The following is a 14,753-nucleotide window of genomic DNA, read 5'->3' as shown; positions in this document are numbered from 1 at the left end:
TTCTCAAAATTATCCAAGTAATTTCTCATTTTCCTTCGTAACTCTTATTTGAGAACACCCAGTATAAGGTAAGAACAACCGAATTAGTAACAACAAAAATTATTTCGAGTAATTTGGTTCAAACTTCATTATCAAATTTCTCTTTCTAACATTACAGATTTGAATAAAAGTTATCGTCAAAAATTTTTTTTTCGATTATTCCTCCCCAAGAAAAAAAAGATCTACGCCCTTGGTTCACAAGAGTCGAGAATTGAGAGAAATGTCAAATGTAAACGATGTATGCGCCATCTGAAACAGACCGCGATCTCTCGAAATCATAGACCTAATATCCATGGATATTAGGTCTATGCTCGAAATCAAGTAGATATAAATCTGAAAAATCTCCCGTTTTGTCTGAAAGTTTTACAGGTACAAGTAGACACACCAGGTTTTCTATGCATCTTACTTATTAGTATAGGTTGATACGAATTTTTTTCATCTTCAGTTTCAAAGTAAAATGTCCAAAGATAATCCTCATTTCGATAGAGACTTAGATTTGTCTAATGCCAACAGAGGTGTTTGGCTCGTGAAACTACCAAAATATGTTGCTAACAGGTGGCAAAAAGCAGCAAGTGAGATAGAAGTTGGAAAACTTAAAATAACAAAGTAAGTTTATTATAAACAGCAATCCTTTTTATATGTGAATATAATAGTGTGCATTATTTCACCTTGAAATATTTAATTGTAATTGAATTTTTATAGGGCACCTGGAGAGAAACCTCAGGTATCTTTAACCTTATCTTCTGCAACTCTGAATATTCAAGAAGAGGGAGAAGAAGCAATTCCTAAAGATCATCGGTTAGATGTTTCAACTGTAACTCAGCAAACTTTGGGAGTTTTTTCTCATGTTATACGTAAGTAGGTATCATTTCTTTCAGTAACTCTGACTGAACTGATTCATGTCAAATCCCAAAGTTGTAGAAAATAATATTAAAATATATTATTTTTTCTGTAAAATGTCAAAAAATTTGATCTAGTCTTGAAGGTTTATTTATTTCTTCATAATGAATATAAGTGAATAATTAAATCCCATCAACATATTCCATGGGGCGTCATATCTACTAAGTGAAAGATAATCTGAGCTGTGAAAGTATCCCTTTTAGTGCTATCATGAGCTTACATAGAATCCAGTCAAAAATGCATCATTATTTTAATTTCATTCTTATATTAATCAAATAGATATCTTACACCCAGTGCATAAACATGGGCACATGATAATATACAGACTGATTCATTGAGCAGTGGGAATTCCAGAAAGGACTTTTGTATGTAATTAATTAAACTTGTTCTTAACCTTCATACTTTAGGCTCTACTATTCTAAGTTTTCCGAATTAATATCTTACATATTTTTAGGAGGATTATTGAACTGATTTGTAAGTCCTTATTTCCAAAGTTATTTTTAAAGCAAAAAAATTAAAGGAAATTGAAATTTATTTCTAGGAAACTTAACAACACATACACACTGAAATTGGAAATTTCTATTGCTGCACTGATACTGAATACAAAATTCTCTATCAAAAGGTCCAAGTACTTATAGTTTCCGAGTTATGAATTTTTGAATATATTTTTTCCAATATGATCAACATAATCATGTACTTACCAGAAATAGCTTGCATGAAAGTGTATGATACTTTTGGTGCAGGCGATCTGGATTCAAGTTTGCCATTTTTATTTTTTTTTCATATTTTAATACGGCCAAGCTCATTTGATGAAAAATGTCCAAAAAATTTTTTTCGATATATTTCAATTGATTACTTCAGTCTGTTTCAGTTAATATCGATTTATTTTCATTTACTTCATTTTTTACAAAATAAAGAGACCGGTCACTAATGACCGCGGTGCAATTTGTAGGAATATTATTTCGACGTATAGTCAGCGGTCATTCTTGCAAGTTACGACTCGCATCACTATATGCATCTGAACTATGCTATTTGTCGTAATAAGCGTGATGACCATACAAACCTTTCGATTGAGATCAGTCAGTGTTGACCGCCGTGGCCCGACTGAATTTTTCATCGTCGGTCATTTGTGGCCGCGAAAGTGTTAAGGACTTGATATATTCTACAAGGGAATAAAATATAGTGTAAAATTCACAACGTTGTTTTGTGATTTGTGAATTTGCTTTCACTTGATCAAATAATATTTGTTAGAACTAACATGTCCATATTCATTAGTGAATCTGACCTTACAAGTATATTATTTATATTTGTCTTTATCATTCCTCTCTTAGCTTCCATTCATTAATTTCGCATTTTATTATTTATTTATACCAAAATTTAGAAAATGAAAAATATTTCAGCTGGATCAACTGATTCAGTTGTTCCTGAATCTGAAAAACTCTACATGGAGGGCAAAATTGTACAGAAATTAGAATGTCGACCTTATGCAGATAATTGTTATATGAAACTAAAACTACAATCAATTAAAAAAGCAGCTCAGCCTACTCGACAAGTACAACAACTGGAGAAAGTTGTGAATACATACAAACCTGTTTCAGATCACAAGCATAATGTAGGTCATATATATTCACCCAAAATTCACTTTAATCAAGATTAATTGTTTTTTCAGATAGAATATATGGAACGCAAAAAGGCTGAAGGAAAGAAAGCTCGTGATGATAGAGATGCTGTCATGGATATGTTGTTCAATGCATTTGAAAAACATCAATATTACAATATTAAAGATCTTGTGAAAATTACAAGGCAACCTATAACTTATTTGAAAGAAATTCTTAAAGATGTATGTAATTATAATCTAAAAAACCCACACAAAAATATGTGGGAACTGAAACCTGAGTACAGACATTATAAACAGCCTGAAACTACAAAAAAAGACGAAGACATAGATGATTAAAATATTGAAATTTCACAACACCAAAGTTATTTTATCAAAATTATAAGACATTATTCATGTTATTATATAAATTGAATTTTATTTTTCTTTCATTTGAATAAAACCATTTTATATCAATCTTTAGCACTTATTTTTTTCATATTTATTATCTAGGAGGATGATCAGTGAACTAATAAATAATACTTAATTTGACACTCCAAATAATATACAAGACTGAGTGTTTCCCGCTCCATCAATTTAGACGAATTATATATGATCATGATGGTTTAGATGCTGGGCCTAATAGACAATTTTTCAAAACCTGATATGAATGAATTTGAAACAATGCAAGAATAATATGCATGTGAGCTATTTTTGTATCTTTCCCTGATACTGTATTTTCTTTTTAGTGGTTTTCACGGGTCAATTTTAAGAATTCTTAATTATGTTAATTTAATATCATTTACAAGTTGTACAGGGTGTTTAATTGGTGAATGTACATACGTTAACCTGAGGTAGAGCTACCCTAGAAGAGTCCAAAAAATCTATCTAGGATGATAGAATTTCTCAGAAAAATCGTCCATTGAGATTAAATTGGGAAATTTTCTTGTTCCACTGAATGACTACATTCATTCGGATGTATGTCCTGATATTCTGACAATTATTTTTCACTAAATAATAAATTCTTGACAAGTTATTTCGTGTCGAATCCCACAAGATTTTATTCGATTAGGCTACAACAATATAATTGACATAAAATTTTATTACTGATGGAACTGGTACAGAGATTATTTTTTGAGGTATTGTAGTTTGTTCTCAATATTCAAAACAAGCAAATGAATGGATGGAGGTTAAAACAGGAAATCTCAAAGACCAAGCGGGATAATTTGTGATGGTGCCAAATGAAATGGGGCTACGTTTTCTAGGGCTCCTCATAAGTAGTGAATATATGTGGGTAGAATAGCAGGGTTGCAGGAGGTATCTGCGATTGAAAACTACCTACAAGAAGGCTTAAATACCGAGTCTATTGAGGTGAGGAAGTTGGAAACCAAGGGAAACAATTCAGACAGTTATGGAACAGAGTTTTTGGCCAGATAGTGTTCTAATTAGAGACTTCAATTTTCGAAACATTTTTCGGAAAAGAACCAAAGAAACCAAAACTACAGACTACATCAGCGAATAAACTCTCTATATTGACAATTATAAAAGTAATTAATATCAATGTACAGGCTGGGCAAATAAGCGAGGTAAGCGGCTATATCTCAGGATCCACTCATCGTAGAGACTTGCGGTAAAAAATTTTACTACTAAAGTGTACAAGAAAACACACTGGAAATTGTTTTGAAGTTCATACCTCTACCGCTAGGGGGCGTAATAGCTATCGCCGAGTATAAAAATGAATTTCACTCGAAAATGTTTCATATAAAGTTGAAGAAAAAATATCATCACTGTAATCCTTGGAGAATTCTCTATCTTTATGAATTGTCACTTTCGATTTTACGACATCAAATAAGGGTAGGGGAAAGGGAGAAATCTGACTGATTGAAATGCCTGTAACTTCAGTTTGGCTCAACATTTTTGAGCAAATTAGATCTCGTCTAAGAGATAATATCTTGTTGATTGAGGAAAAAATATACTCATGATAAATTTGATTTTGCTGCTTTCTATAGGGGGCGCTAAGTCAGAAGTTCATTGTTTTGTTATTTTACTCCGAAATTTCAAATGTAATGATAGGATTTTCTCAACAGAAACAGAAATTCCGTCAAATTTGCGTGAAAAAACCTGCAGGTCGCAAAACGATAGTTTCAGGCGTTCTGAAGTTATGGCTGAAAGAAGATATTCTTCAACTGATTCACAGCGAAAAACCAAATTGTGTCTTTAAGTTCTGACAGAACGGAAATCCCATCAAATTTATATGAAAAAACCAAACGGTCGCAAAGCGATAGCTTCAGGCATTCTGGAGTTAAGGCCGAAAGCTTTTAATTTGGGAGAATCTAGTGAGAAGAAGAGACATTTTCAGTGAAAATTTGGTACTAGATTTATTTTATGAGAAGAAAAAACTTTCAGAATTCCTAAGTTGATAGAAATGACCATTATTACTTATTTCCACATTATAGCCAATAAGTTTTGTTGGTTCGTGAAAAAAATTCCTTTTTTTCATTTCATTGCCACTGTTGAATTTAATCCTGTTCTATCTCCACAATCTCAGTAAGAAATATAGTCTGAAATTTCTCAATTTTCCTGATTCACATATGACATGATCAAATTTCATCATATATATTTTATTTCATCATTGAATTAAGCTATTTGAAATGAAATATATAAAAAAAAAGTATGTACATTTCATTTAATTGAATAACATACAGTCCATTCAGGAATTATTGACATCGAAGTAGGCCATGAACGTCTAGTCGCGGCTTTATTTCTGGTTACAAAAATATCACTAAAAATTGCTATGGTTCATCATAGAAATAACCAGTTTAAATTATTTTCATCATTTTCGTATCCGAAAGATCCTGAATTTTCGAAATTACGATTATTACGAAGGGGCGCATACAGTCATGATTTCATAAATTGAAATTCAGATTATATAGTGAAATGCTATCTCATTTCAAGGAAATCCAATGAAGAGATATCTATTCATTTAAGAGTCGCCCATGAAAGATCCCATTGGAGTTCATTAAAATATGCATATTCCTTTTCACCAAAGGCTCTTAAAAAATTATTGCATTACTGATGGACACTGGATACCAACCTGCTTGCAAAATTCTTATCAAATAACTCTTATGGATCATTTTAACTGTGTTGTCTAAGATGGTGAAGAAAACAGAAAAAACTGGTTGATAAATTTAAATAGTGTAGCTTAGTGAATGGAAGAGCAATATCATAATAATACAGAAATAAAATTCGAAGAATCCATTTAGTATATGAAAAATTTTGACATCACAGTTGTACTGTTACTTTCAAAATTGGAACCAATTTATCAGCCGATGTGTAAATTACTTTCTAAATTCACTATTTATTGAAACTGTTCATGACATGAATGATTGATTAAACTTGTATGAAAAATATAGGTACAATTTGTACTCGAGTTTTCTGTTTTTTATTGAAATGCTTTTATACTAGTTTCTATTAAATCACCTAAATTATTTTGCCCATAACAGCTTTAACCCACTCACTGAAAGCATTTTTGCATTAAATTATTTTTAATTTGTGAATTTTAAAATTTTATTGCATTCTATTATTATCTTCAAGTTGGTAAGAGGTGAAGAAATTCTTGAAGTTACTCTTCTGGATATATTTTACTCAGTAAAAATTCTTTAAAGCAATTGGAATTTATTAGATTTTTGGATTACTCATTGAAGAACAAAAAACAGATATAACAATACTTAATTTCAATATAGAATATAAATAAACTATAGATGCAATGCCAAGACTTTGTTTAGCAATCCAATTATAAAATAATTCTCTCTTCATGGATTTATATAATCCTCATGATCACCACTGTCGAAACAAAACATCCAGTTAAAAATCCAAATATCCAGCATTCAAAATAGTGCTCCTTCTACTTTTACCCTTGAATATACTTGAAGAACATTTTGTTTTCTTTCTAGAGTCCACTGTTGAATAATGCTGGCATTTTCAAATAACCAATTTTCCTCCAGATAAATGAATTTCACATTTTGTTGCAAATATTCTCTGTATTCACCATAAAACTGATTTGAACTTGTAACCAATTGAATTTATGTAATGTTGTCTTTGATTGATCAAAATCCAGATGCTTTTTGGTCAAATTTCATCCAGGCTGATATATTGGTTGCTTTTGGCTCGGCTTTTGGTAACAATCAAATCATTCAATGATTCTTTGAAGGTGAAATCGTATTGCACAGGCTTCTTCCACTAATAATCCAGGTTGTAATGACTTGCCTTCTTCTTTTTTCAAACACTACTGTGAGAAATACTCAAATAAACTAATCAATGTGTGTTTGAAATTGATACAACTTTTAAGTTTCAAAGTTTCTTCGATCAAATCCAATAACACAAACTGAAATCTAACCTCCTGTCAATGACATTTCCAATGCCAACCCGAAATCTGCAATTCAAAATGTTACTGAATGAGCCAGTACCAACTTAATTTCGATTTTCCAAAGCCACCCGGGATGTCAATAATTCCTGAATGGACTATATAACCATCATGTTTAGATTTGTTTCCATAAGATTTTGACATTTGACCACAGATTACAGATACCATAGATGGGACACTTCCCTCCCTAAAGCGAATTATTTGAAACATAGCTCTCCCTGGCGTCTGGTTCTCGAACAAACTCGACAAACGCGGGAAGTTTGAAATGAGTGGTTTTCCTATACATGTTTTGAATTTGAATTCAAATGGTCTTTGGTTATCGCAGCACCAAACTTCATTTGAATTGCTCAATACGAGATATTGAGCAATTCAAATGAGTTTGGGTGCTGCGATAACCAAAGACCATTTGAATTTTTTTATAAATAACTGGGACCATATGTGATGATATTAAATTTTGTGGAAATAAAAGTCGTTAGTTATAAAAAAATATATTGAATTAGCAGTAATTTAAAATGAATAAATTAACAAAAGATAACCAACATATGTATAAAAAATCAACAACAATGAATTAATAAATTAGTTTCAACAATAATATGTTACAAATAAACAATATACATATGTATAAATGAATTAACAATAAATAAGTATCACCAACAAATAATTAAAAAAACAAATAAATTAATATGAATCATTAATTTTTTTTTTCTCTTTGTATCAAAGATTCTATACGCCTTTACTTTGATGGGATCTACAAATTCTTCATAAGGGGAAGTTTACCTGCTTGCACCACCAGTGCTAGTAACACCTTATAATGATTTCACATACTTTTTCCCCCAAACTGTGTTCATTACAGTTTAATATTTTGAATTCTAGATTTTACATCAAAAACGATTTTAAATAGAGGGAAATGTTTTTTTTTTCACAAAATCGCGGAATAATATAAAAAAGGTAATTTAAAGAATGCCTAAATAAAAATGATACACACTGCCAAGGTTTTGTCAACTTTCCATATTTGTTCTGCCGTACCTGAATAAAATCCATGTCTCCCAATTCTTGACAATAAATTTGTTCCCTACTTAATTCTTGCCAATTTTTGGGTTGGATAATTTAGAGACAGTTATCGAAAATATCCAAATTTCTCTTAGGGAAACGATGTCTTACACTTGTCTCATCGGTACATCCAGGTACAAAACATTTATGTATTTTCGGCATTCTGATAAAATAAAATATGCATTATTTATTATATTGAAACTCATTTGATTGAAGCACTTACCTTGATATTTGGAAGTATATTTCTTTCTTGGAATTAATTTATGCGATGTACGGGCGTACGGCAATTGTACTTACTTCAACGAACAACGTCTTGTTTCAGCTTCTAGTTCTATCTACTTATCTATGTTCTAGTTTGAAATGAAAATGACAGTAAAGCAAACTAAGATGTATAGAATAGTTTTCTATGCATCTTACAGCAAACCAAACGTAAACAAATGACTAACAGCGCCACAGATTGGTATCTGTAATCTGTGAACAGCGCCCACAGCGGTGCCAATCAACCGGTTCCTGAACTAAAACTTAATTGCGAGTGGGGGAAGGCGAGTGTTCTATCTATATCACAGAATACTATCTATATTATCTGTAATCTGTGCATTTGACTACCTCAGAGCATAGATAAACAAGATTAGTTTGTCTATGCCTCAGAGTAATAAATCGCCTATTTTATTGCTTTTAGATTCTTCACAGATGGCCCATCTGGTAGCATTTTGTTCGTATCAAGGGAACTCATGAGTTCTTCTCTTTCTAATCCTTTCCCCTCTACGATCTTCTGAAAAATCACGTGACACTCGGTCCATGAATATTAGGTCTATGCCTATGGCTGTATTTATCTATGGTTCAATAATAATATTACTAATAAGAATATAATTCCTTTCAAAATATGATCAGCAGTGCAATAAGTTTTAGATGAGAGACATTTGCTATCATTTCTCAAATATTCTTATCAAACTCTTCTCACACTAATAATCCATATCTTTCCTTCTTTCTCGAGCTACTTTTTCTTATTGTAATATGAATTGTCGCAACCAACTACATAGCACATGAATTTGTGAAATTCTTGCTGTAAATAATTGATAATATTAAAGTCCAAACCTTCAGAATTTTTCCGTATTTTTCAATATTGAAAACAAAATCAACTCAAAACTTCTTAGTATAGTTAAAAAAAGCATACATTTCTAACGCCTCTTCAGCAGGCAGGACAGTAAAAGTGTATATTATGAATATTGATTATGTTTTACTAATGATTTCATTTCATTTAGCCACGAAGGGCGCCACATGCGTATATCAAAGAACTGACATAACAGCTGAAGCTCAGGAAGCTCTGTACATATATTTAGTATTCTGTGCTCTGTACCGTTCGTTTATTACAGATAAATCTGTAAAATCCGACATATCTGTGGTCACGTGACTAAACATCCGTCCGCTCTCGGATGCTATTGCCGAACGCGCTAATAGAGAAAGGAGTTTGTCTATGAAGAACAATGAACATAGACTCTGTTGTCTTGTCTATGATAAGAAATAACTTTTTCCTATTTACCTACTACTACTATGTACTATGTTATTATACCATATTATATCATTCCGTATATAATCTTTCCATATCTGTATCCAGTATAGAGTTGATTTGAAAGATAAAAAAACAAAGAAGGGATACCTATTTTGGATTAATATTGATTCATCATTTTGTCATAATTCCCTATTATGAAATCCATTTTCATGAATATTCAATATAAAGATACGAAGAATTTGGTATGAAATAGAGCTGAATGAAGAACTAACTTCGGAATCAACTACTACCACAGTAGGGTATTCATTATGGATCCTTGGGAAAAAGTTCTTTATAAGCACCAAAGCTATCCTGACAATTATACAGATAATACCTTCCTAAGAGACTTAAAGAAGAATATAGATTTTAAGGAAGTTACCTACTTTGAAGCTTTTATAAGTGCCAATTTACTTCTTCAAGAAATTTGTACTGTTATTGGTTTTGTATTAGTTTACATCTATTTATATAATGAATGGCTACCACCAAATTTGATTTTCAATACTTTTAATTGTTTAACCTTAGTAGGTTTTCTCTTACATAAATTTCACTATATCAATACTGCTTTTTTTGATATGATTAGTCATGATCTAAGGACATTACTTATTTATATAGTGTTTGGACACTTATTTTCACCAGTATTGTATACTCTAACCGATACTATAAGTACAGATACCATTTATACAATGACTTCATTCATGCTTCTGATTCATTTGATATTTTTTGATTATGGGGTGAATGCAACTATTGTTTCTAACAGCTTGTCATTAAGTGCTGCAATTTTTGCTTCAATCTGCTTAGCATCCCGATTGTCTTCAGCACATTATGCTTTTATTCTCATAACAATAGCAATAGAATGTTTTGTTCTATTTCCCCATCTACGTGTTAATACAAAATTTTCACTTCTGATAACATTAGCTTTAGCTTTATGTGATTTATATTTCTTAAACCTTGTCTCAAGATTTGTAACAGTCATATTTTTGATTAGTTTGTTATTTATAATCTTCATTTGTCCGTTGTTATTTGTCAAGTATCAGAAATATAAAGAAAATATATATGGGCCATGGGATGAAGCTGTAGTAGAAGATGCTGATAAAACTCTATATTTTCGGTAAATTATAGCCCCAAATATTGCAAGATTTTTATTTTTTTCATCTGTCCTTATGGAATATCTGATACATCAATTGAGAGGAAACTTTACCTTTCAAATGTTATATTAATGGGATATGATGGTGAATTGAATTTAAGTGAAAGTAAATTATTTAAAATTAGGAAAGCAAGGACTAGACGTCAGGGGCTGTAGAGCTTTCATAATTCGTGCGCTCTTGTAGACCGTATAGGTGTAATGTGGCTCCAAGGAATAAATTAGCGCATGAATCGAGCGCTCCAAAGGTCCTGATTTCATTTCGTTGCTTTCCTCAAATCTTTTTCGATATGTTGCAATACGAAATTTTGCAAGAAGCTTGAAATCTTTAGTTTGGCTCTGATGACGTGTTCAGCTTGAGTATCGTATGATAACTTAAAATTTCAACTCCACAAATATATTGGTTATTTTTTTTTTTTTGAAAAATTTTTCAAGGTTCAGGTTTCGTAATCAACATTAATTTTTGAGCAAGGCTTTAAATTATTATTCTACGTTAAAATGAAAATTTTCATCTCAATTGAATCTTCCAGTCCATTAACAAACTTAACCCCAACATTCAAGACCAAACCTACCCTGCAAAGCTAGGGTATATGTATATCATTTGAATGATATTGTGTATAGGACCTGACCTGAGCCGAAATTGCCAGTAGCAAGTAGAACCTTTGAGACCATTCCCCGCTGAAAAAAAGAGGTATATAATGAAATTTTCGGAATAGTTATATTTTCACTAACAAAAAACTTAAAATTTTCAAATAATAAATTGAAAAAATTTCTCAAAAGGTTTTTAAATATTGTCTTATTTTCATTAAATAGATACTTATTCATCAGTTGAAGAAAAGGATAAATATTTTTCCTGATGAGGATTTTCTCAATAAAGGAGTATTATTATTAATTTCCGATATACACCTCTAAATTACAATACATTAAAAAAACCACATTATAAATGTCTACCTCAAAAAATTACACGGCTTGTCTTAATGAACAGACCACGGGCACGTGACGTCAACTGTCAATCAGCCTGCTGGACAAACAAACCGTATTTCAATAAACAACAATGGTAATTTAATAGGATTAAAATTGCAATTCTGAGAAAATTATGGGTTTATCCTTAGTAAACCTGAAAGAGGGTAACGTAATTTGATATTGTATTCATTATTCTTTCTGCTTGCACTGAGATAATTTGTAAGATGGCTGATAAAAGTGATTATTTCAACACCTTGTCTATGGATGTCTAGAAGAGATATTTAGAGAAGATAAAAGAAAGTAATGGATGTGATCCATAATTATAAACTGGTTTTTTTAGACTGATTTTCCTGTATACAGGGTGTGGCGTAATTAATGGATAATCCTGTACTGGCGAATAGGGGAGGTCATGGCCGACCAGAAAATGTAAAGTTATGTTCAGTAAAAATATCATAGTTTTCGAGATATCGGACAATTTCATTTTTTTCAAAAAAGTGCACCTTTACTCACTAATTTCAATGCTGTGATCACAAATCTTGTTATTTCTTTGGGCATTGTTTTCTATTTTACTCTCAAATAGCTTTACTGAGAGATAAACTACCAAATTCCTACCATCTTGCTTAATTAAGAAAAAAAAAGTAGGACTATCCTCATGTTTGCAAATTCACTTACTTTTTTCTTTAAGTTTCAGTCGTTATGGTGAAAAAAAATTGTATTGAGACCTTTGTGAACATTTCATAAATAAATTGTCAATTTCATTGCGGTTCTAAAATGGTATAATACATGTTATTCTTTTATTGGGTGCTCGGAGTACGTTCCATTTTTACAACTGAGGTACTAATTTCAGTGAAAGAGAGTTTTAGGGATTTGTGATGATACCTAATAATGGTTCAATAAAACACAGTAAAATTTTGACTATTTATTAAGTCTATGGAGAGGGTAGATTGCCCAGAAAAATCCAACGTTGCCAAATGTACGAAACACAATTATTTTAGGTTATTGCGCGAAATACAAGTTTTGAAGTTTGTCATTTGTCTCTGTTGAGTACTTGGCTGCTAAGAACTGATCGTTGGCTTAGAACATTTATTTGTTAGTCGTTAGTAATTCGCAAGTTCATTTCTCATGCCTGTTATATGCAAATTTTGTGAAAAAGTCTTCAGCAATCAATCTAACCACAATCGACATATTAACGAAGTGCATAATGAAGTTGCAGAGCCAATATCTTATGAAAGGAATACTGTTTGGAGTAGCCATTGTCTTGAACCAAACTGCAATAAATCGTTTTCTAACAACCATAGACCTAATAATGGATATTAGGTCTATGATAAATACTAATAATATTCCAACAATTTCAATGAATTGTCATACCTTCATATTCAAATTTTCCCACCATATAACACTTAGTGATGGTGAAAATATCGGCCATATTGTTGCCTTGATTTAGCACGGCGTTAGCACTTCTTATATATTTAGTTCTATGGTGCTAACGCCCTGCTAAATCAAGGCAACAATATGGCCGATATTTTGACCGCCATCACTAAGTGTTATATGGTGAAATCCCCCCTGGTTAGCACTTCTTATATATTTAGTATTCTGTGGTCATAACCAAATGTTCTTTCTTTTCTCTTTTGGGGAGTGGATTTGCTATTTACTCTTGAGACATATGACGATTTGCGTGTTGAGGATGATATGAGGGGGGGGCGATGGAATGTTGAGACGAATAATTTAGGTTAGAAGGAAATTAAGAGGGTAAAGGAGCTGATTGGGGTCTAGTGGATATATTAGCTTCAAATAAGAAGAGATTATGTGTTGCCATCAATTCTCTAATCTTCACTTGCCTAAGATACTCAACACATGATCTGTCATTGGAAGAGTGATTTCCCCTACAAAAAACGCATTTTGGTGTTTCATTACATTTTAAATTAACATCATGAGATTCACCACATGTTACACACCTGTAGTTACCTCTACATTGCATCTCAATGTGGCCATAACGAAGGCATTTACGACATTGAATAACAGGGGGTATATACAGGGCAACTTCAGTGCGAATATTGAAAATTTCAAAATATTTTGGAAGAGAGGTACCTTGGAAGGTAATTAAGCATGTTTCAGAGGGAACTCTGGTTGTTGTGTCATTAACTCTGATATAACGTTTGAATCTACGAACTCTGGGGATTGGCGTATTGGGAAACATACCTACACCATATTGAATTATATCTTCCTCTGTAATGTCTAATCCAATTCCCATCGAAGTGACCATACCTACGAGCTGGTATATAAACATTAAAATTTTCTAAGAAAAGCCCGTGATTTTCCACAAACCAGTTAGCTTGGTCAGCACTAGCAAAATACACTCCAGCTCGTTTGAGTCCTTTTCTACATATATTTTTAATATCTAAATTATTGATTGATTGAGGTTACCGATATTATGAGAAATTGACTCAATTATCAAACAAAATGGACCTTCATCGGATTTATTATACTTAAAGGATTTTTAGAGTTCGCTGCATTTTGTTGTTTGTCAATAATTTGAGAAAGATTATTAATTTAATGAAGGAATTCACTATCCTGAGATTCAAGGGCTGTTTTTCTCAAGATCGTGATCTCCTCATTCAGTAAGTATAAATCTGTTTTATTCGGAGATTCTAAATTATCTAAAGCACTGGCTGCTCTAGGTGAAAGGAGTGGTGTGACCCGGGGGTGACCCCCGGGGCTTTCAAGTGACATTCTGCTACTAGTTGTGCTAAATCAGGTTGTCTTACTCAAATTAACACTTCACTTTTTATTTTCAATTTAAGGTTATATTTATGGGGGATAATCGTTTACAGATTCCAGTTCTACACAAAGAAAGTTTTTGAAAAAGATCATATCGTTCAACAATTAGCGTATTGTTTTAGTACTAACCAAATTGAAATGATCTTATAGTGTATTCGACTGGTAGCACCAGTGCGAATAAATTCGCATTTTTGTAGAGCTAAATGACATATTCAGCTCGAATTAATTCGAACTGATGCTGGCAGTCGAATACGCTATTACATATGTGACATTATCTCTTTTTTTTTGGCATTTCACAAGAATTTTGCCAAAGCTA

General features: G+C 31.9%; 2 protein-coding genes across 3 annotated transcripts; both read left to right on the top strand.

Moving 5' to 3' along the window:
- Positions 1 to 341: 341 nt before the first annotated feature.
- On the top strand, positions 342 to 3,010 carry LOC123673169 (general transcription factor IIF subunit 2). 2 transcript variants are annotated; one of them, XM_045607628.1, is made up of 5 exons: positions 342 to 360; positions 485 to 645; positions 742 to 893; positions 2,340 to 2,551; positions 2,609 to 3,010. In XM_045607628.1, exons 2-5 carry the CDS (start codon positions 497 to 499, stop codon positions 2,891 to 2,893), a joined length of 798 nt encoding a protein of 265 aa, XP_045463584.1. In that variant the 5' UTR covers positions 342 to 360; positions 485 to 496; the 3' UTR covers positions 2,894 to 3,010. The 2 variants fall into 2 exon arrangements, with proteins under 2 accessions (XP_045463584.1, XP_045463583.1); XM_045607627.1 differs by having other exon boundaries at positions 358 to 408.
- Positions 3,011 to 9,475: 6,465 nt separating this feature from the next.
- LOC123673080 (phosphatidylinositol N-acetylglucosaminyltransferase subunit C) lies at positions 9,476 to 10,689 on the top strand. Its single transcript, XM_045607503.1, has one exon. The coding sequence runs from the start codon at positions 9,825 to 9,827 to the stop codon at positions 10,665 to 10,667; it is 843 nt and encodes a 280-aa protein (XP_045463459.1). The 5' UTR covers positions 9,476 to 9,824; the 3' UTR covers positions 10,668 to 10,689.
- Positions 10,690 to 14,753: the final 4,064 nt, after the last annotated feature.

The sequence above is a fragment of the Harmonia axyridis genome, chromosome 2 (assembly GCF_914767665.1).
Source record: "Harmonia axyridis chromosome 2, icHarAxyr1.1, whole genome shotgun sequence".
NCBI classification, from domain to species: Eukaryota; Metazoa; Arthropoda; class Insecta; order Coleoptera; family Coccinellidae; genus Harmonia; species Harmonia axyridis.
The sequence above is the reverse complement of the archived record's forward strand: the minus strand, read 5'-3'. Positions and strand labels throughout refer to the sequence as shown.

Coding starts and splice junctions, on each gene's coding strand:
- LOC123673169 (XM_045607628.1), top strand. CDS start 497: ATGTCCAAAGATAATCCTCATTTCGATAGAGACTTAGATTTGTCTAAT. Junction 646..741: donor GGAAAACTTAAAATAACAAA/GTAAGTTTATTA, acceptor GAATTTTTATAG/GGCACCTGGAGAGAAACCTC. Junction 894..2,339: donor AGTTTTTTCTCATGTTATAC/GTAAGTAGGTAT, acceptor AAAATATTTCAG/CTGGATCAACTGATTCAGTT.
- LOC123673080 (XM_045607503.1), top strand. CDS start 9,825: ATGGATCCTTGGGAAAAAGTTCTTTATAAGCACCAAAGCTATCCTGAC.